Source organism: Temnothorax nylanderi, unplaced genomic scaffold (assembly GCF_030848795.1).
Source record: "Temnothorax nylanderi isolate EJ_2023f unplaced genomic scaffold, tnyl_v1.0 TNYL_tig0314_pilon, whole genome shotgun sequence".
NCBI classification, from domain to species: domain Eukaryota; kingdom Metazoa; phylum Arthropoda; class Insecta; order Hymenoptera; family Formicidae; genus Temnothorax; species Temnothorax nylanderi.
In genome coordinates this window covers 37,501-61,271 of record NW_027249376.1, presented here as the reverse complement: position 1 = coordinate 61,271, position 23,771 = coordinate 37,501, and the positions used below count along the sequence as shown (strand labels likewise).

At 37.4% G+C, this 23,771-nt stretch overlaps 2 protein-coding genes and 2 long non-coding RNA genes across 6 annotated transcripts in view; 2 read left to right on the top strand and 2 right to left on the bottom strand.

The window, feature by feature from the left end:
* Positions 1 to 4,912: 4,912 nt before the first annotated feature.
* LOC139781084 (uncharacterized) lies at positions 4,913 to 8,804 on the top strand. Of its 2 annotated transcripts, XR_011720423.1 has the most exons (3): positions 4,913 to 5,118; positions 5,419 to 8,493; positions 8,599 to 8,804. It is a non-coding gene; the product is annotated as an uncharacterized lncRNA (long non-coding RNA). The 2 variants fall into 2 exon arrangements; XR_011720422.1 differs by having other exon boundaries at positions 5,419 to 8,804.
* LOC139781083 (uncharacterized) lies at positions 8,246 to 9,261 on the bottom strand. Its single transcript, XR_011720421.1, has 3 exons — positions 9,061 to 9,261; positions 8,608 to 8,751; positions 8,246 to 8,351 (listed from the first exon to the last, which is right to left on the bottom strand). It is a non-coding gene; the product is annotated as an uncharacterized lncRNA (long non-coding RNA).
* Positions 9,262 to 11,185: 1,924 nt separating this feature from the next.
* LOC139781085 (SIN3-HDAC complex-associated factor) overlaps positions 11,186 to 23,771 on the top strand; it is a 27,815-nt gene continuing 15,229 nt past the window's right edge. For both annotated transcript variants that reach the window (XR_011720424.1, XM_071719906.1), the window contains exon 1: positions 11,186 to 11,281. The gene's annotated coding sequence lies outside the window, so the exon portion shown is untranslated. The remainder of the gene's footprint in view (positions 11,282 to 23,771) is intronic.
* LOC139781086 (uncharacterized) lies at positions 17,359 to 18,567 on the bottom strand. Its single transcript, XM_071719907.1, has one exon. It carries the CDS (start codon positions 18,565 to 18,567, stop codon positions 17,359 to 17,361), a length of 1,209 nt encoding a protein of 402 aa, XP_071576008.1.

The following is a 23,771-nucleotide window of genomic DNA, read 5'->3' as shown; positions in this document are numbered from 1 at the left end:
ACAACTTCAACATATCGAACTTTCATTATTTGGTATCGATTGGTGGTCGTTTGGTGGTCTTTGGTAGTCTAGTCAAATCGTTTGGTGATTGGTGATTAGTCATTTCCCTGTAAAATATAAATACAGCTTTGGGTGTGAAGTTAGCCGGACAATTTTTATTTTTCAACCAATTTAACTTTATTACGGCTCATTCGTCGCGGAATCGTTTGGTGGTCACGAATATTCAAACTAGAACGTTTGGTGATCAACCGTTTTCCCAGAAAATAGAAAAAACCGTATGCGCATAATGTGTCGAACGTATCACTCCGTGCCATTAGCCGGAAAAATTATATTTATCAACCAAATTTACTTTAATAGGCCTCATTCGACGCGCAATCGTTTGGTGGTTGCAAATATTCTAACTAAAACGTTTGGTGGTCAACTATTTCGCTAAAAAATATACAAAACCCGTATGCGCACTTGAGGTGAGAATGGGTGCTCGTGTTCGTCGTAGGCCTACTAGACGTAGGCTCGTGATTGGCGTAACGTCAGAGTAGGGGAGACCGGGGCTAAACAGTCCGTTTTTTTTGGTGCCGATTTTTAACAACAAAATAAATAATTGTAGTTAAATGTGGTATACCACTGTAAAGAGTGAACCTTTAGCTACAAAATTTATATAGGAAATTTTTGTCTACGTCGCTTTGTTTAACCGGTATAGAGCAAAAACGACAACGGTGGAAAAATTGAAATCTCAAAAATTCCGGGGTATAACAGTCTGCACTGCATTTTCAATACATATACGTACATCTAATCCTAAAAAATAATAGGATACATGCAATAATTGTTTTTTAAGAGAAAAATATAAAAATTTATTTAAAATTTTTATGCGAAACATTATTAAAAAATAGTTAGGAGGGTTCCTCTTTCCGCAGAAGTCACTCGCCCGACTTGTTTCACTCCTCGACGTCCGATGACTCTATTCGGTGTCTGAACGGTTGTAATTCCCGTCTCATCCATATTCCATATGCAGTGAGCCCGAAAATGCCTTGGAAATGCACCCGGACTGCTTACTGACCGATTAGCCCCAAACACAAGTTTCAGGTTTGATCGCTCACGAAATATTAGACATCAACGATAATGAAAAAACTACACTGGATTCGTGTTCAGCATGCATTACTCTTTATAATCACGTATCTCGAGATTTGGAGAGCAAATATTATTGCAGATATTACAAAATTTCCACGCGCAGAAAATGTAACTTTCACCTTTCGAAAACACGTTTGCCCTCGTAAAAATCATAACACGGCAGGTAACCTGCCGAAACTCCGTTGGTCACATGGGTACTATAAGCAGCGTTTACAATGTTAATAGCAAGTTCGCACAATATACAGGTTCCGAGATATTTGATTAGACGTATTTAACCCGTAGAAAAAAAGACATGCGCGTGAAGTTAGCCCCCCCTCTTGTAAAACTTGGCTTTCCGGACTGCGTATATCATTATAACTGTAAGCATTCGTTTGGTGGTCGTGTGCTGACGTTTGGTAGTCCATTCCCGTTGATTGTTAATCAAAACTGTAATCAATAATACGAAAAAGACATACGCGCGTGAAAATAGCCCCCTCTCTTGTAAAACTCGGCTTTCCAGACTGCGTATATCGTTATAATTGTAAGCATTCGTTTGGTGGTCGCGTGCTGACGTTTGGTAATCTATTCCTATTTATTGTTAGCTAAAACTGTAATTAATAATACAAAAAATGACATACGCGCGTAAAGTTAGACCCGCCTTTTTTTTTATTTGGCTTTCCAGACTGCATATATTATCAAACCGAACAAGTAACATTTACTTTACTAATAAATAATTAACCTGCATATATTATTATAACTATAAGAATTCGTTTGATGCATTTAGTAATTAAAAATATAATTGTTAAAGAAGACAATAAAATATATATGTGTGTAACTATGCGTTTCATAGAAAGATTCTTGTACGATTGCATGTTTAATTATAATCATTAATATTTATTTAACAAGGATTTTATGATGTTTGGTAGTTAATTTTCAATAATTAATAATTAATAATTAAATACATATGGATCAAATTGGTGTAATCCACTTCTAACATCAAAACATTTTTTCAAGCTTTTTCTATAATAAATCGATACAATAAAATAATATAAAAAGTTTTTTTAATTCTTCTTGTAGTCATATTTCATAGTTATTTTTCGAAATGTCAAGTAATATATAATCTTTTAATTTTTAGAATTGTAGAGCGTAATTAAAATAACGACTAATTATGTTTTGTAATTTTTACGACTATGCACATTTAATAATTACAAAAAATATATAATCATAAAATACTCGTTAAATAAATATTAATGATTATAATTAAACATGCAATCGTACAAGAATATTTCTATAAAACGCATGGTTACACACATATATATTTTATTGTCTTCTTTAACAATTATATTTTTAATTACTAAATGCACCAAACGAATTCTTATAGTTATAATAATATATGCAGATTAATTATTTATTGGTAAAGTAAATCTTCGGTTTGATAATATATGCAGTCTGGAAAGCCAAATTTTATAAAAAGAGGGTCTAACTTCAGGCGCGTATGTTTTTTTTGTATTATTAATTACAGTTTTAGCTAACAATAAATGGGAATAAACTATCAAACGTCAGCACGCGACCACCAAACGAATGCTTACAATTATAACGATATACGCAGTCTGGAAAGCCGAGTTTTACAAGAGAGGGGGCTATTTTCAATCTCGTATGTCTTTTTTTTGTATTATCGATTACAGTTTTGATTAACAATCAACGGGAATGGACTACCAAACGTCAGCACGCGACCACCAAACGAATGCTTACAATTATAACGATATACGCAGTCTGGAAAGCCGAGTTTTACGAGAAGGGGGGCTAACTTCACGAGCATATGTCTTTTTTTCGCATTATTAGTTACAGTTTTTACTACCAATCATCGGGAATGGACTACCAAACGTCAGCACGCGACCACCAAACGAATGCTTACAGTTATAACGATATACGCGCAGTCTGGAAAGCCGAGTTTTACAAGAGGGGGGGCTAACTTCACGCGCATATGTCTTTTTTTCGCATTATTAGTTACAGTTTTGACTACCAATCATCGGGAATGGACTACCAAACACCACCAAACGACCACCAAACGAATGGTAATAGTTATTATTGGATTTTCAGTAGTGGGGGGGCCAACTTCACACAGCTGGCACAGAGTGATATACGACGTCCGACATTAGTTGCTTTCCATTTACATCAAAACTCAGATAATTCTCACTTGTGATGTCATTCTGTCTTTATTATTCATTAATTCCCAAAAAGGATAGAACGACGTCACAAGTGAGAATTATCTGAGTTTTGATGTAAATGGAAAGCACCTATTATGCGCATACGGTTTTTTCTATTTTCTGGGAAAACGGTTGACCACCAAACATTCTAGTTTGGATATTCGTGACCATCAAACGATTCAGCGTCGAATGAGTCGTAATAAAGTTAAATTGGTTGAAAAATAAAAATTGTCCGGCTATAATTTCACACCCAAAATTTCTTTTTTATTTTACAGAAAAACGACTAACCACCAAACGATCTGACTAGACTACCAAAGACCACCAAACGATCACCAATCGATACCAATTAATGAAAGTCCGATACGTTGAAGATGTGCGGCCAACTTCACAGGTGTTCCGAACCTGTCAGGCTAGCGTCCCATGGAACGGATTACGCGGAACGGAACGAACGTATCACCAATCACGGGATCGTTCTGACAGTTCTGATGGAACCCTGTTAAAAATTCCGTCGAAACGGTCCCGTGATTGGTGATACGCTCGTTCCGTTTCCGCGTATTGTTAGCCGCTTCATGGGACGCCAGCCTTAAGCTGGATTCAGATAGGACGCGTCAAGCGTCAAGCAGCGAGCAGCAACCAATCAGCGAGGCGATATTTTCTACGCTCCTGCTGATATTTGGTCTGTTCTTTACAGCTGAACTGGCTGCACTAGTTCAGAGCTCATCCTTTTCCTTCCAATGTGGTGTAAAAAAGATAAACTCTGAACTAGTGCAGCCAGTTCAGCTGCAAAGAACAGACCTATTGGCTGCGGTCCACTTGACGCTACAAATGCTTTGGAGCGTTCTTCTTCTCCTTCTTTCTTCATTGAAAGAAAAGAGAAGAGGAATGCTTCGAAGCATTTGTAGCATCAAGTGGACCGCAGCCATTAGGTGCTTTCCAGTTAAAGGCCGTGGCACATAGAAAAACTGAAGCAGTAAGCAAATCAACCAATCACAGTCAAGAACTTAAGGCACGGCCCTAAGGGCCTTGGCACATAGAAAAACTTAAGCAGTAAAACTTAAGCAGTAAGAAATTAACGGTATGGATATTCGGTACCGCTTAAGCCCCGGACACACACTTTTTCGTAACAGTAACAGTAAAGTTTCGACCAATCGCGTTGCTCGATTCGGGAACGTATGGCCGTACGTTCCCGATTCAAGCAACGCGATTGGTCGTAATTTTACTGTTACTGTTACGAAAAAGTGTGTGTCCGGGCCCTTAGGGCCGTGCCTTAAGTTCTTGACTGTGATTGGCTGATTTGCTTACTGCTTGAGTTTTACTGCTTAAAGGTGCGATTTCACGATGACGCTCGACGCTGGATTCGAGCGTCAAAAAGCTAAACTGTGTTTAGCTTTGACACTCGACGCTCATTTCAGCCAATCCAGTGGTTAGGTTATATTTCGCGTCCCTCTGAATCTATCACGTGACCAGATTTGACGCTCGAATCCAGCGTCGAGCGTCATCGTGAAATCGCACCTTAAAGCTGCAATTTCATGGACGCTAGAAACCAGCGGCAGCGTCAAGAAAATGTAGTGGGGGAAAAAGTTCCGTTGAATTTTGCGGTGTCGTTCACGGAAAGGTTGCAACACTTTTTTTTTGATGATTTTTGGAACGCGCAGAAATTTTGAGATCGCGATCCACCATCTCTGTATACACGTAGTGAACGGTTATGATAGCTGTCAAAGTGAACTATACAAGGTGAAGGTTTACGAAATGTATCTTGTGCGCCGCGGAAAATCTTAAGATATCAACTGGATACTGTAATATCGGGGTTAGTATAAAAGAATAAGCTAAATAGACCATTTTATTTTATAAATTAATTTTTATTTTCAAGACATGTGTAACATTAAAAATTAATGTAATATAAACATATTAATATAATTATTTATAATAATTATATTAATTATTATAATAATTATATTAATTATATTAATTATTTATAATAATTATATTAATATATTGTGTTAATTTTAATTACATAATTAATTACATAATTAATAACATTAAAATTACAATAATTAATAACATATTAATTTTAATACATAATATTAATACATAATTAATATAACAGTAAAATTAACCGGTGTCTGGATTAATGTTCGGCAAGCAGAGGACATCAGTCGATTGAAGAAGCTGCCGTGGAAGACGTGGATGCTGAGACTGCGAAACCACATCAATGCTTCAAAGCCAATCCTTCTCGTCAAATAACGGTGAAGTAATCTTTCTAAAAAATTACAATTATAAAAATTAATTACTTGCAAATTCTGTTTTAGTACAAAATCATTATTTTATTATAATTATATTAAGTTGAGGAGATAGATTTACTTACATAAAATTGCCAGATCGCTGATTACTATTGACTGTTCAGTAAGAACAGATCAATCGCAATCTGTTGTCCGCTGCAATCCAGAGCGAATCTCTTGTAGAAATTCGTTGTGGGATTAAGATGTGCATGTCTTTGTTCACTCTAGTACTGATCCTCAGAATTGGTCGGCGATATTTGGCGATTATCTTTCTTCGATAACGCACTCGTATGGGATCTTCTCTCGGCTGCAGGGCCCCTGGACCGATATTAGGCAGGCATGTTTGGAAAACGGCGATACGCCCTCGGGTGGTAGAGAGGAGTTTGTGAACAGCTTGACGACCGGCACCAAGGGCGTTGTTATTATTAAGAGTGCCACAGAACTTGATGGGCAGCTAGGCGAGAAGGTCGCGGAATCGGCAGGCCCATAGATATTTCAGATGACTTTTGCCTTGTGCCGTGTTCATTCAAGATTTTCATTCCTTCATTCGTTCATTTATTAACGAGAGTTGTTCACGTTAAAATCACTCAATGTCAAACATATTATTCATTTATTCATACATCATCTTGGTGAAAAAACTTCTCATATTTTCTCAGAAATTTTGCAAGAATTGGAACTTATAAAAAATTCTGAAGAAGTATATGATATTTCTCAGATACTTTCAGAAATAATTGAAGATTTTTAGAATATTTCAATATCCGTATATGTATATGAAAATTTCTGATAAATTGCACAGATTTTCTCATATTTATTCAAGTTTCTACAAGGATATATTAGCGAAAAATATTTTATTCTTATTTTGTCTGAGTTTTTCAATTTGTATAAAAAATCTGAAAATTTCTAAGTATTCTAAAAAAATCTAAAAATGTTTATAAAAATTTTGATTAATAATGTGAAAAATTCTGATATTTTTTCACCAAGGCATCCATGGAAAGTATTAATACCGTGTGACACTTTCATGATTCTCTATTACTGCATTTAATCTTTGGGGCATAGATAAATTTTAAAATAATTCAGGCCTTGCGCGAAAACCTTCCCATACGTTGAGAACATGTTGCGCTAATGCCTCGCGTCTACGTGGAAATTGGGGCTTCCATATTTTCTGAGTAGCTTGTTCCTCTCGTTTTTCATAATGTTACACGCTTAGATTCATCTGACGAAAATACCTTCTCATTCGAGAAAATGGTATTTGTCCATTCATGCTCCCATGCCAAATGCTGCAAGGCAAAAGCCATCCGTTGTTCTTTGTGGCGTTCAATTAATTGTTTATATGGAGCCGGTTTATATCGATTATATCTCTGTTCCCGCTCTCTGCGCCGCACGGTTTGCGCTATCGCATATTAGGAGCCTATCTCATAATAGGGGACTTTCCTCTACATTGCAAAGAAGTACGGTATACAAATTAGTGCGACAATTTAAAATAGACGGCCATATAAATTCTCGGCCAATAACAAGGCGTCCACGATGCACTACCGTCGAGGAAGATCAACAACTTTTAAATTTAGTTCAGAAGCCCGGATTCCGCTCAGCGGCGCAGCAAACGGTAGCGGAAGTTGGTTTGAATTGTTGCGCGCTAACCGTGCGACGCAGATGGCGGGAACAGAGATACAATCGATATAAACCGGCTCAATATAAACAATTAACCGAACGCCACAAAGAACAACGGATGGCTTTTACCTTGCAGCATTTGGCATGGGAACATGAATGGACAAATACCATTTTCTCGAATGAGAAGGTATTTTCGACGGATGAATCTGAGCCTGTAACATTATGGAAAACGAGAGGAACAAGCTACTCAGAAAATATGGAATCCTCAATTTCCACGTAGACGCGAGGCATTGGCGCAACATGTTCTCAACGTATGGGAAAGGTTTCCGCGCAAGGCCTGAGTTATTCTGAAATTTAGTTGCATCTATGCCCCAAAGATTAAATGCAGTAATAGAGAATCATGTCACACGGTATTAATACTATGTGATCTTCCATGGATGTCCTGGTGAAAAAATATCAAAATTTTTCACATTATTAATCAGAATTTCTATAAAAATTTTCAGATTTTTTTTTGAATACTCAGAGAAATTTTCAGATTTTTTATACGAATTGAAAAACTCAGACAAAATAAGAATAAAATATTTTTCGCAAATATATCCTTGTAGAAATCTAAATAAATATGAGAAAATCTGTGCAATTTATCAGAAATTTTCACATATACGGATATTGAAATATTCTATAAATCTTCATCTAATTAATTCTGAAAGTATCTGAGAAATATCATATACCTCTTCAGAATTTTTCATAAGTCCCAATTCTTGCAAAATTTCTGAGAAAATATGAGAGATTTTCTGAGAATTTTTTTCACCAAGGTGATGTATGAATAAATGAATGATATGTTTGACATTGAATGATTGTAACGTGAACTCTCGTTAATGAATGGAATGAATAAACGAATAAAGGAATAAATCTTGAATGAACACGGCACAAGGTAAAAATCATCCGAAATATCTTTGGACCTGCCGATTCCGCGACCTTCTCGCCTAGCTGCCTATCAAGTTGTGTGGCACTCTTGATGATAACAACGCCCTTGGTGCCGGACTTCAAGCTGCTCACAAACTCCTCTCCACCACCCGAGGACGTATCGCCGTTTTCGAAACATCCCTGCCTAATATCGGTCCAGGGGCCCTGCAGCCGAGAGAAGATCCCAGTACTAGAGTGAACAAAGACGTGCACATCTTAATCCCACAACGAATTTCTACAAGAGATTCGTTCTGGATTGCAGCGGACAACAGATTGCGATTGATCTGTTCTTACCGAACAATCAATAGTAATCAGCGATCTGGCAATTTTATGTAAGTAAATCTATCTTCTCAACTTAATATAATTATAATAAAATGATGATTTTGTACTAAAACTGAATTTGCAAGTAATTAATTTTTATAATTGTAATTTTTTAGAAAGATTACTTCATCGTTATTTGACGAGAAGGATTGGCTTTGAAGCGGTGATGTGGCTTCGCGGTCTCAGCATCCACGTCTTCCACGGCAGCTTCTTCGATCGACTGATGTCCTCTGCTTGCCGAACATTAATCCAGACACCGGTTAATTTTACTGTTATATTAATTATGTATTAATAATATGTATTAAAATTAATATGTTATTAATTAATTTTAATGTTATTAATTATGTAATTAATTATGTAATTAAAATTAATATAACATATAACACAATATATTAATATAATTATTATAAATAATTAATATATTGTTAATATAATTATTATAATAATTAATATAATTATTATAAATAATTATATTAATATGTTTATATTACATTAATTTTTAATGTTACACATGTTTTGAAAATAAAAATTAATTTATAAAATAAAATTGTCTATTTAGCTTATTCTTTTATACTAACCCCGATATTACAGTATCCAGTTGATATCTTAAGATTTTCCGCGGCGCACAAGATACATTTCGTGAACCTCCACCTTGTATAGTTCACTTTGACAGCTATCATAACCGTTCACTACGTGTATACAGAGATGGTGAATCGCGATCTCAAAATTACTGCGCGTTCCAAAAATCATCAAAAAAAAAGTGTTGCAACCTTTCCGTGAACGACAATTTCACGATGACGCTCGACGCTGGATTCGAGCGTCAAGTCTGGGTAGCGATCATGTAACTTTTTCCCTAGAGCGGAAATGTGAAAAGTGAATAGTTTCATGTAACTATCTCTTTCTATTGGTGTTGAATAGAAAGAGATAAACTTTTCACTTTTCACGTTCCATCCTAGGGGAAAAGATGCATGATCGATCCCCTGGTCACGTGATAGATTCAGAGGGACGCGAAATATAACCTAACCACTGGATTGGCTGAATCTAATCACGTGATCAGATTTGACGCTCGAATCCAGCGTCGAGCGTCATCGTAAAATCGCACCTTAAAGGTAAAATTTCATGGGCAGTGAAAAGCAGCAGCAGATCGCACTGACTGGCTACAAAATAGAGAAGTTCTCGAGTTTCTAGAACTTCTCGATTTTATAGCCAATCAGTACGATCTGCTGCTGCTTTTCACTGCCCTTGAAATTTCACCTTAAGGCAACCAAATGAACGGAACGGATCGACGGAAATCTAGTAAATTTTGTCTTCCGCGCTTCCGCGTTTCCGCGCTCCATGTAATGGCACCCTCACGCTTGTGTCGACTTGAGTCGCTAAATAAAAAGCACACAATACGAAGGTACATACAAGCAATAGAAACAGGGAATAGCAACAGAATGCATTGTGTGCTTTTCATTCAGCGACTCAAGTCGACACAAGCGTCATTCTATCTCTTTTCAACGTCTAGTGAACAACAAAGATAGAATGACGCTTGTATCGTTAACTAGAAAGCACCTATTAATACACGGCTTCCGATTGGTTGAAAATCTACATTCTGTTGCTATTCCCTGTTTCTATTGCCTGTACCTTTGTATATATTGTGTTCCGGCCTTCAATAGTTGTGTATGCTGAATGTGGCATTGGCCGCGTTCAGCAGCTACGACTGTTGAGTTCGTCTTATCAACACTATGCGTTGATTGGTTGGTTCTAAAGCCTTGTGTACACGATACTAGAAATTGGTCCGAGTTTCGGTTTAAGCCAATGAAACTGCTGCTTTTCTGTAAAGCCTTGTGTACACGATACTAGAAATCGGTCCGAGTTTCGATTTAAGCCAATGAAACTGCTGCTTTTCTGTAAAGCCTTGTGTACACGATACTAGAAATCGGTCCGAGTTTCGGTTTAAGCCAATCAACTTGCAGCTCTTACAGAAAAGCAGCAGTTTCATTGGCTTAAACCGAAACTCGGACCAATTTCTAGTATCGTGTACACAAGGCTTAAGAGCTGCAAGTTGATTGGCTTAAATCGAAACTCGGACCGATTTCTAGTATCGTGTACACAAGGCTTAAAGCCTTGTGTACACGATACTAGAAATTGGTCCGAGTTTCGGTTTAAGCCAATGAAACTGCTGCTTTTCTGTAAGAGCTGCAAGTTGATTGGCTTAAACCGAAACTCGGACCGATTTCTAGTATCGTGTACACAAGGCTTAAGGGCCGATATCACAGTCTCCGATTAACGTGATCCTCCGATTAAACTCACTCTGCATCTCTTTCTAACTGTCCCCCTAGAAAGAGACGAAAAGACAGTTAGAAAGAGATGCAGAGTGAGTTTAATCGGAGGATCACGTTAATCGGAGACTGTGATATCGGCCCTAAGAGCTGCAAGTTGATTGGCTTAAGCCTTGTGTACACGATACTAGAAATCGGTCCGAGTTTCAGTTTAAGCCAATAAAATTGCTGCTTTTCTGTAAGAGCTGCAAGTTGATTGGCTTAAACCGAAACTCGGACCGATTTCTAGTATCGTGTACACAAGGCTTAAAAGTAAGAGCCAATCACGTTCGACTGCTACTCAGCGGCTTGGTCTGCTGAACGCGCCCATTGTGGTTTGCCCCATTTGCTGCGTCCCGTGTGTAGGAACTATCAGTTTTTTCCCCGCGCTTCATTGGCAGCACTACGTGTATGTACGTGCGCAGCGCGAAGAGCGTGCGCAGAGCGAAACCGTCTCAAAAGTGTCCGGCCGCCGTCACCTGTCTCACGCCTTGAGGTAAGTGCTTACTTATACACCATCGCTCCGTTTTATTAAGGGAAAGTTTATGGAATTGCAGCGTATATGTAGTATATACGGTCGCGGTGACGCATTGCGTGAAATTGTCATCGATCGTAGAAGTGTCATATGTCAATACGCGCCGCGCGACTGGCAAATATGTTCGTGACGGCGACCACCGCTGCGGCCGCCTTCGTGTTACTTGTCTGATCGCGGCGACTTCATATGCCGCTATCGCCGCGGCTCTACGACGGCCGTCGCACACTACTTTTCTCATATCATGCGAAGTTCGCCGCAGATGAACTGTCTCCCGTATTTTCTCTCGCGGTCACTGCAACGCAGCTTTCGCTTACGCTGACTGTCGCGTCGATTTTTCTACGGTACTGTCACGTTCGTTGCGTCGCGTGATGTCTGGTGTACGACTCGCACGTGGATGTACGATTTTACGGTTGCTTGGTATATAATCGCACGTCATGTTGTATGTACCCCGTGCCGCGCATTAAGCGTCGCAGGTATCACCTGTCATGGCGCGCGCCGCCGTCACTGCCGCCGTTATCATACGGCTGAGCTCTAGTCATGGCAGTTTCGCAGCTGTTCACTTGAACCGTTCTTCGACCGTACCTTTCCTAAATCTACTTTTCCTCTCTTGAAAGAGAAATGACGCTGGATAGCTTCGTAATAGATTTATTTTATTTTATAAAATAAAAAGTACGATTTCCAGAGTATGTGCAGCTAAAAAGAACAGACTTCGTCTCGTCTGTCAACCTTAACATAACCTAACCTAACCTAACTCAATCTGGCTCTAACCTGTTTAACCATCTATCCTACTCTCTTTACGCGCGCAGCATGCTCGGCAGCCACGCAAAATAAACCATTCATATCGTGATTCACACTATTCTTGAGATTTGTTTTTTATTTTATGTACACGGTCAAGCCTTGACATTTACGACTGTCATAGCTACTCAATATTCTTGCCGGACCTCCTAATTTTATTTACACGTTTTATTTATTTATTTTTTTTACGTGTAGGAATAGTTTTTACATTTACGAATTTTCCGTATCCTATTCTATCCTTAGATCTCCTGAACCCTGAAATTTTCAGTTTGAAGTTCGACGAATTAGATTGTCGATACTTGCGACTTGCGAGATAAGCGCAATGTCGACGTGAAGCTCGGTCAGTTCGACGCGTTGCCGATCATGTGGTTGCAAGAGGGAAGGGGATGGCCACGATGGCGGCCGTCACGCGCCATGTCGCGGCCGCACTCTTGCACGTCATCTTGCGCGTTTCCTTCACCCTCTTTCGTCTTGTTGCATCCACCGTATGCAATGAGGGAAAAGCGCATTAGCATTTTTTTTCTCCTACACTCGCGCGGACAAACAGTACGCTGACGGCTGACGGCCCTTTTTACAAAAGATTTAACAATATAACCGCGAGGTGTTGTAGAAGTGTTACATGACATAGTTACGTGACATGTCAGTCTTTTTTTTTTTTAATAGAAAACTCCAAGGGTGCATTCCGTTTCATGTGCATCATTTATCCTTGGTCACCGAATGTTAAACAAGAATAAATGATACATTATGCGCATCATACATGAAACGGAATGCACCCCAAATAATAAACGACGTGTATCATTGATTTTGTTTAAAAACATTGATTTTATTTTATTTATTTTAACTTAATCGAAATTAAACAAACACTGCTCACACACCACGTGATCTTTTAGGGCCAGTTTCACAAGTGTCGGTTGACTTTTAATCTTAGATTAACTCACTCTTCGTCTCTTTCTAAGGTGGACGTTAGAAGGAGACGAAGAGTGAGTTAATCTAAGGTTAAAAGTTAACCGACACTTGTGAAACTGGGCCTTAAAGATTTAAAAAATGGTTCTTAGAATAAACATCTGAATACGTCAGATTTGGAGTACATTGAACTTTGTTACAATTTATAATTTTTTCGATTAAGTTAAGTGATAACTAGACTAATGTTTTTCTTTCCGTCATGCATGCGAATTTCGGGACATGATAGCATTCTTTTTTCTAATTTTTATTTTTTCTAATTTTTCAAACATTGCTGCAGGAGAGGAAAAGAAAATCGTGGATATTTTGCATTGTCCTGTGCAAACTATTGTAATTTTCCCGGTAATTGTTAATATTCGCGAGTATAGAGGATCCATTTCAATATGCACGTGCTTCGAGTTAGTTTTTCGTAAACATCGCGAACCGAACCAAAGCTTCAGGAAATCGATCTGTGAATTGAAAGCCGGAACTTCAAGTTTATTTCAATACAAGGGCTTGTAACAGAAATCAACAAAGATAAATTGGCAAAGAACAAAAAGATGAGCGAGAGAAACAGAAGATGAAGAACGCAACATAGAAAACAGCGGTGGTGTGTCGACAAAACATGGGTGGGTTAAAAATAGCACAAAGCACAAAACAGAGTGCAACGTGCGGATTATTATGCGAGGCACGGCGCGTTCTCGAAATAACGCCACTTTTTTAAATACATATATACATTTACACTCCATATTTCGTTTCGATGAAATTTGTCGTGTAACGAAAGCTTCGAACTCGGAGATTCGCAAAACTCGTGGGATTCTCATGGGATCGTCTGCACACACGATATTTAAAGTGCCGTAATGAATATCGATGCGATGAATGGAATTGAATTAAACCATATTGAAGATTTGAAAATACGAATACGATGTTATTTTAAATTAAATAAATGTAATTGTAACATCGGGAAAACATGATCGCGAATCTGAAATTGGAGTAAACAACCGCTTGACTGTAGCTATCAATTAGTAACTCGCGATTGTCTTATCTCACAGTAAGATACATTGCAATCGTATTAATTGCATTGGTACCACTTGGCCTTCAAGAGATCGGCGCTAACCTTGCTTAATGATCGAAAATACATGGGTACAATTCGGTGTAAGCAACGTCTTCCGAAAAATGCATATCGATTCTTTTTTTCATTTCCATGGGACAAGATTGAATCGACTAAATTTCTATAAATGAATGCTGTTTATTTAATAAACAGCAATTATCGTTATATTTCTTCTCAATTTTTTCTAATAATGACGAATTTGCATTTTCGCAAAATTAAAGCTAATAATAGTAATTGAAGCTAAACTGCCGGGATTTTTCAAGATTTGATAGATAAATAACGAATAGTTATAATTTACCCTACACTGAGAAAAAAAAGCTGTTTATTGGTTTAAACCAATAATTTAATTATTGGTTTGAATCAATAATTTAATTATTGGTTTAATAATAATTCAGATATTGGGTCTAATAATAATACAATTGTATAAACTACTTATGTTTTTGGCACCCCGTGATAGCCCTTAAATTGAAGCAACAGCTTTTTTTCTCAGTGCAGAACCCTAAACGTCTAAAACTTACTAAACTCTAAACAGATAAATTTTACCCAGCACATTTTTATTTGCTCAAAACATCCGGAGGTAAATATTTGGTATTAGGGATTCAAACCACCTCTAATTTCCATAATTTTGAAATATGTTGTCAAGATCATCACCTTAAGCTTAAGTAATATTGTGAAGGTTTTCGTTGAGGGTCGTTGTTCCAAAAAACTAACCTAACCTCCTAACCCAACTTAATTGTACACTTTTCCACACACAACATTCCTTCGTTTCGTACAAAAACGTGTCGAATGAGCATAATTTTAATATTGGAGATGAGGAGCTGTGTAAGTTTTTCTAAAGAATTACCTAACTTCTTAATAAGCAACGACCCCCAACTAAAACTTTCACAATATTACTCAAAATGATCTTGACAACATATTTCAAAATTATGGAAATTGGAGGTGGCTCCCTAATATTAAGGGCCACTTCGATCAAACTCCGATTAACGTAATCGTTGATTAAAGGGTTGCCAACATGACAAAATAATTAGTATGACCTAACCTAACCATTTGTATTTCTGGCGATATAATCGTCTTAACCCAATCTTTGGTTACATATTTTTCTTTTCTACAATACACGAAGAGATATGTGACGAAAGATTAGGTCAGAACGATTATATCGTCAGAAATACAAATTGTTATACTAATTATTTTGTCATGTTGGCCTTTAATCAACGATTGAGTTTGGTCGAAGTGGCCCTAAATGTTTACCCATCCGGAAAAATGTTCGAAATTCAATTCCTTCGTTTTTTAGTCTGTTTATAAAACATTGAGAAAGATAATTCTGTTAATATTTTTGCGATTAAATAAAGTTAAAAGAAGTTATAATAAAAAACGAAATACATGTTTCTTCAAAATTTACTTTTCTCTTAAAAAAATCACTTTTTAGCAATAAGGAATAAAATAATGAGGCCAACGAGATTTTAAAGAAGAAGGTTAGTTCTTTGAGAAAATCTAGCAGCAGGGGGTCAATTATGTATCTTGAAACGAGGTGAAAATGCGAAAAGGAGAAAATTCACTAGAGTATCTACGATTTTATTGTCGAAATCTAGTAAATCTGTTCACTTTTCACATTTTCATCTCGTTTCAAGATACATAATAGACTCTCAGATCGCTGTTTGTTGGAAAACTATATTTTTTTACGAAATAAAAGTAGGTCTTTTTGAACGAGAAATAAATAGGATTTATAGGTTTATTTAGTGAATAATTCTATTTTATTATTTCAAAATGTTTCAGTATAAGAAAATAAGACATTTTAGTTTAAAATGAAAAGACAGAATCATGTTGTATTATATTATATTAATATTATATTTGATGGATTATGGAGATTGGAAATAAATCAGGCTCTGTACTACGTGGTTAATATACGAAATACTTTATTAAAAAACTTCTTTTCTTCGTCAGTGAAAATTTAATAAGCAGTATTGTTTGACCAAACTGACGTTGCGTATAATGTCGTAATTACAATAATTCAATCCTCGACGTTTTGACACTCGTTTTGTGTCCTTATCCAGAGTACTAAAAACTACGAAGTCATGTTACATAAAATAATATCGCAACGAGGAACAAAGGGCGTAGGAACGGAAGATATATCTACCTATCTCATATTAGTCGCACGCGAATTTCTTGCAGTTTAACACTTTGTCAGATTTCGAAGTTGTCTAATTATTAAAATGAAGGAGCCGCAATTCATCCTGAATTATAATGCGATGTAGCACAAGAGGTAACCGGAACGGAGAACGTGTGAGAGCAGTCATTCCGAGTCAAAGGACGGCATCGAACTACATACCGAATACACGAGTGGGTCGCAGAAGAAAAACAAACAAAGAGAGAGAAATGTTATGTAGCATTTATGATTCGGTCGTATAGCGGATTAAGATTATCGGTGTCTTTTTTGAGATTAATCGTATTATTGTGTTTTTTGATATAAAACATTTCCGCTATCTCTCTCTTTCTCACATTTTTCTCCCTATGCAAAACTTCGGCAGTGGACCATTTGAAATCATGCCCGTGCATCAATCGGTGCTTGCTGACTACAGAGCGCCTGCTCTCATCTTTTTTAATGTCACTCAGATGCTCCTTCACACGAGTTTCCAAGTGTCTTAATGTTTGTCCTATGTAGGATGCATTACAATCGTTACAGTCGATTTTATACACAACACCTGTTTCCTTCATGTTGTCCAGTTTGTCTTTCCCACGTTTTATAATTGAGTCGAGTTTTTTAGGAATCGTGTGAAGGACCTCCAAGCCACATCGATTCACAGTGCGGCGAATATTCTCGCTTAAACCCTTAACATAAGGAAACACAATATGTACTACCGACGAAAGTACTACCGACATTACTCGAGTCGACGATGTCCTTGCGATAGTTCAACTCTTTTAGCCTCTTGTTAATTTGCTTGTCGATAAAGTTTTCAGGGAAACAGTTATTTATAAGGATGTCCTTTACAGTTCTAATGTTGGAGTTGTGAAATTGTTTATCAGAAAGTAAAATTGCATGGTCTACTAAACTTATAATCGTGTTATTTTTGTACCTCAATGGATGATTGGAGAAATAATTGACACCGGCCCGAAAACGTTTTCTGTGCCAATTTGTCAAAAGCCTGTTACCGTTTCTGATAATTAGAACATCTAGAAAGGGGATAGCCCCGTTGACTTATATTTCATGTGTAAATTTTAGACGCGGGTGATAGTTATTGAAAACTGTAAGAACGTCACCGATTTTGTCTTTAGGTATTATGGCAATGACATCATCGACATATCTGCGAAAAAACGACAGACAAAAATCGAGCGAGGCGAGGCAATGAGTCTCCAGATCCTCCATTACGATGTCGGCCAATACTGGTGATAGAGGAGATCCCATCGGGCTGCCAAAGATCTGTTCATATGTGTTTCCGTTGAAACTGAAACTGGTAGATCTCAGTACCAGCTCAATAGCATGCAAAAATTGCGGTAAGCTGAGCTTTGTGATCTTGGAAATGTCCTGCCAACGTTTCTCTATTGCTTTAAGGATTAACTCCTTAGGGATGTTGGTGAAGAGCGCCGTTACGTCAAGGGAAACGAGTACCTCGTCGGCCTTGATCTCTATGTTATTTATTTCTTTTACGAAGGACCAACTATCCTTAATATGAGACTCGGGGGTGCGGATAGAACTTTGTAAATGCTCATGGAGAAAGGAAGCTACGTTATAAAGTGGGCTTCCCAGAGCCGAAACGATGATCCGTAGCGGGAAACCATTCTTGTGGATCTTTGGCAGCCCGTAACAGCGTGGGAGATTGCCGTTCGTACAATTTAAGCGTCGGTAAACTACGTTCTCGATGATGCCTCCGTCCCTCCAAGATCTGACAAGTTCATTAAGTTTCGATGAAATTTGTTTGATAGGGTCTTTCTTTAGTTTTTTGTAAGTGGACTCATCATTAAGCAATTCGGTCATTTTTTCGAGATATTCATCTCTGTCCATAATGACTGTAACTTGATCCTTGTCAGCTCTCGTGACAAAGACATCCTGGTTATCTCGCAAAAATTTTTTGCATTCGGCATACTTATTTAAAATGTAGCGGTCAACCCTATCGACATGATTTTGATCTACTAAAAATCTATGTAACGAATCTGTCAACGAGCCTCGCACGTTATTAACAGCGCTATCCGGAAATTTGTGTGCATTTACTTCGAAGTTTTTAATCACTTCTAAAACCGAATTCGCGCGGTCTCTCTTGTCTAATTGGTTGATTGGTAACGCGAATTTATCACCCAAGCTCAGAAAACTCGAAACAGAATCCGGTATTTGTTTATTACTAATATTGACTAACCACCTCGATCTATCAATCTTCGAAAAGGGATCTACCGAGATGTTTCCCTTTCTCATTATCCAATTGAATTTTTTGATTGACTTAACTTTCAAAGTGTTATTATATTTCATGACCTTGTCGTTGTTTGAATCGAAAAAATCAATAACCAAATTCTCCGGCAAATTTCTGAATAGCTGTTTTTCAATGTTTATGATTCTGGATCTTAAAAGTTTCAAATTATAATGACAATCACCGATTTCCATATTCAACATAACGGCTTGGCTCCGTCTTTTGAGATTATCTAACTTGCGTATAGCCCTACTGCCGTGGAAAAAAATGTTGGACTTTATCTTATAAATGTGCGGCGGTAATACATCACATATTTCCTACAACGAATTAAGAAAGTGAGCTGTTGGCTCAATCTGCAAAGACAAACTGGACAACATGAAGGAAACAGGTGTTGTGTATAAAATCGACTGTAACGATTGTAATGCATCCTACATAGGACAAACATTAAGACACTTGGAAACTCGTGTGAAGGAGCATCTGAGTGACATTAAAAAAGATGAGAGCAGGCGCTCTGTAGTCAGCAAGCACCGATTGATGCACGGGCATGATTTCAAATGGTCCACTGCCGAAGTTTTGCATAGGGAGAAAAATGTGAGAAAGAGAGAGATAGCGGAAATGTTTTATATCAAAAAACACAATAATACGATTAATCTCAAAAAAGACACCGATAATCTTAATCCGCTATACGACCGAATCATAAATGCTACATAACATTTCTCTCTCTTTGTTTGTTTTTCTTCTGCGACCCACTCGTGTATTCGGTATGTAGTTCGATGCCGTCCTTTGACTCGGAATGACTGCTCTCACACGTTCTCCGTTCCGGTTACCTCTTGTGCTACATCGCATTATAATTCAGGATGAATTGCGGCTCCTTCATTTTAATAATTAGACAACTTCGAAATCTGACAAAGTGTTAAACTGCAAGAAATTCGCGTGCGACTAATATGAGATAGGTAGATATATCTTCCGTTCCTACGCCCTTTGTTCCTCGTTGCGATATTATTTTATGTAACATGACTTCGTAGTTTTTAGTACTCTGGATAAGGACACAAAACGAGTGTCAAAACGTCGAGGATTGAATTATTGTAATTACGACATTATACGCAACGTCAGTTTGGTCAAACAATACTGCTTACGAAATACTTTACTTGAAATAACGTGGTCCCAAACGCAAATGGTCTATATACCCTTATAGAAAAATACACTCAACCCATAGAAAAACCCTTAAAGTTGGGTGTGATTTCGGACCGCCAATAGAACGTTAACCATTTAAATGATGGTTAACCTTCTATTGGCGGTCCGAAATCACACCCAACTTTAAGAGTTTTTCTATGGGTTGAGTGTATTTTTCTATAAGGGTAGCGCCAGAACTAGCGAGGAAGAAAACATAAGTCCTACCCGAAAACAAAGAAACAATAGCGATAGGCGATCAAAGCGCCTAGACACTCGTTTACGGAAGTATGAACCATAAAAGATATAGGTAACATAAAAATATCTTATTTGTCAAAAGAACACCTTTCTCAATAATATATAAGATTATATTATATAAGAATCATATTGTGTATTAGTATGTATATAGAACAGTCACGTTTTTGGACCTTCAGTCTTTTGACCCTAGTCTTTAACTAAGTTTTAAATAAAAAAAAATAAAAAAAAGATAATCTTGTTATAATATAAAAAAATTAAAAATGAATTTTTGTACTGTAAGACTATTAACTTCTTATATTTTGAGACTGATAACGTTTGAAAAGTTGATCTGGGTCATTTTAATTTTACCCATGTTTAAGGTTCCAGGATTAATACAAAATCAAAACAAAACTACGTTTTGGAGATTGATATACAGTTTAAAGAGAAATTTGTTTATGGAGGCAAATAGTTTCATTATATATGTATATTCGCGGGGTGTTCCCTTAATGCACTAATCTTGTCACTCGAAAGTGTTTCGTTAGCGAGGGATACATATGTGAACGAGTGCACGTAGTCGAGAGCGATTCCGAAGGAGAACGAGTTTTCTGCGAATGCATAATACCGTCTCTCTCGCTCGCCCGCTGTCAGCCAATCGAGATCTCAGATTTGGCCACAACCTCCGCTCAGCCTCCGTGTCCATTGGCTGGCTGCTTGGTGACGTTGCTGACCCGCTTTTGAAATTCGGTAAACAAGATCTCGCGAAAGCCAGAAAACTGCCCGACGAATATCTACATGATACGAATGAGATTGAACGAGTTACTTCTTACAGTTCGCCAAGAATGACTAAGAAAATGTTTCTGCGTGTCACGCAGCCTTCGATTATCGATACGTCTCCCAAGTGACGATGCTAGAAATAAACAGAAGTTTGGAAAGAACTGAGCGATCGCCGCCGAATCGTATTAAACGTTAATATAAATACAGATTTCCGAATGAAAAGTTTACGTGTCTAAAGTGTGTCTAATGATGAGTTACATAAGTTACTAAATTTCTTCTAGGATCATGATATTAGATAAATTGATATTTAGACGGGGAGCACAGACTTTTGCATAACGCATAATGCATAAGCATAAGAAAATTGATTGGTCCATGTACATGTGCATAAGGAAATAGATCAATCCATTTCTTATGCTTATGCATTATGCGTTATGCAAAAGTCTGTGTTCCCCGCTTCACGATGAAGTATGACAGGTAAAACTCCTTCCAGATTTGTTAGGCCAGTCATATTAGACTAATTTAGGGGGTTAACCGTCCAATTAATCTTCCCAGGTTGCAATCACCATGAATCGTTTTGATTTGAGGTGCTATAAGTGGGATTTATTTTGGTTCGCAAAATTAACGGGGAATAAAAAGTTATTAACAATATTATCAACAAAAAACGCAATTTTTTTATTTTTTCTCAAATATCTCGAAAACTAAGCAAGATAGGGTAACTAACTATACATACCTTTTTTGTAGAGTGTAAAATTATCTACAATAATGATCTGAACAACATTTATCGTCAAGTCAGTCGTTTAGCTTGCACGCGCCGTCAAACTCCGAGATTCGGATCCCGAAAACCTTTGATTTCGTCGTTTTTTTAATGTTGTGCCAGTGATTTTTTTCCGTCATTTAAAATGGAATTAAAAATTCCCCAAAAATCACACATTATCTGAGAACTACAAAGAATACTTTTCATGGTGCAATCGATTTTTTAGACCCTTTTTCTTTAGTTTGTAGCTATGTAAGCAAAAAATTTTGACTTTTTGGAATAGTCTTAATTGTTTGCTGTTTTCAGGCCTTAAAATTCATTTGAGACGAATTTTATCATATGTATCTTGTTGTGGACGAAATTTGCAATAAAAAAGGACCCTTGTATTTTTTTCGTACGACAAACGCTGATTTTTTTATTGACGCGCAAAGTTAAGCGTTATCCGACCTGTGCGCAATATTGGACAACTTCTCAGATGATGTGTGATTTTTTGGGAATTTTTAATTCTATTTTAAAAGACGGAAAAAAATCACTGGCGCAACATCAAAAAAACGACAAAATCGAAGGTTTTCGGGATCCGAGTCTCGGAGTTTGACGGCGCGTGCAAGCTAAACGACTGACTTGACGATAAATGTTGTTCAAATTATTATCGTAGATAATTTTACGCTCTACAAAAAAGGTATGTATAATTAGTTACCCTATCTTGCTTAGTTTTCGAGATATTTGAGAAAAAATAAAAAAATCGCGTTTTTTGTTGATAATATTGTTAATAACTTTTTATTCCCCGTTAATTTTGCAAAGCAAAATAAATTCCACTTATAGCGCCTCAAATCAAAGCGATTAATGGTGGTTGCAACCAGTTGCAACCTGGGAAGATTAATTGGAAGGTTCGATGTCTAATATGACTGGCCTATGTGTCCAATTTCATGCTGCGGAAACGCGTAGAGTGAAGTTTAGCAAAATAGATAACTTTATTTTGTCAAATTGAGCATACTTCGGTCGCGTGGCTTGCGCGAAGTGAAGTTCGGCTCATGCGAGGATTAAGCGGGCTATACACACACAGAGATATGTATCAAGAAACGATATCGTCACAGTACTGTGGTATTGTGATACCGTCTCATGAGACATGTCTCATCGTGTGTAGGTACGTCTCCGAAAGTTTCATGCGATATCAATATTAAGTATTAACAAGTATCGATACATGAATCAAGTCTCCCGCTGTCGATGGGATACATAGAGACCGAAACAATGACTACGTTTACACGGCCCGATTTACGCTAAAGTTATAACATCGATATTATAACTACTGACGTTAAATACCATGTAAACGCTCTTTTACGACAAAGTTATTACATCGATGTAGTAAGTTCGTCGTAAAAGAGCGTTTACGCGGCATTTAACGTCAGTAGTTATAACATCAATGTTATAACTTCGGCGTAAATCGGGCCGTGTAAACGTAATAATTGATACTGAGATATGTTTCAGCTTGTTTTCGAGTGTGTAAAGCCCCTTGCACAATTTCAGGCAACAGGCAATAGGAACAAGGAATAGAAATCAGAAATCATGTATAAATGCAGAATAAACAGTGACACAGGCAATAGACACAGAGTTTCCGTCACGTTGGAAATTCTGTGCCTATTGCCTGTTGCCAACCAATCATAGCATTCGAATTTTTTAGGTTGTAATTTACGATTTTTTTGTTACTTCCTGTTCCTATTGCCTGTTGCCTGGCATTGTGCAAGGGGCTTAAAGGTCAATCCAGACAAACTTAGGTGCATAAGCATATGCATAAAGAAATGGATTGGTCTATTTCCTTATGCATATGTATATGGACCAATCAATTTCCTTATGCTTATGTTTATGCGCTATGCAAGTTTGTCTGGCTAGACCTTAAGGTAATCTCACGACAAATTCTCGCTAACCGTCATTGTAAAGTTAGCACCTCACTTCCAAAAATCATGCACTCAGTACTAGAGACAAGTGATACCTGCTACCTATCGCAGTATGTGTATAGTACATGTGATCTGAGACATGTCTTCTAATCGAGACTGTATCACGATACCGTCAATGACTACGTTTACACGGCCTGATTTACGCCGAAGTTATAACATCGATGTTATAACTACTGACGTTTACACGGCATTTAACGTCAGTAGTTATAACATCGATGTTATAACTTGACGTAAATCGAGCCATGTAAACGTAGTCTATTTCGAGTCCCTCTAATCAGAGTCTGGTCAACTTGCAGTTCTGGCAAAATTCTGCGAGAAAGAAGGA

Excerpts from the sequence above, each read along its gene's own strand:
- LOC139781086 (XM_071719907.1), bottom strand. The coding sequence starts at position 18,567 with ATGAGAAAGGGAAACATCTCGGTAGATCCCTTTTCGAAGATTGATAGA.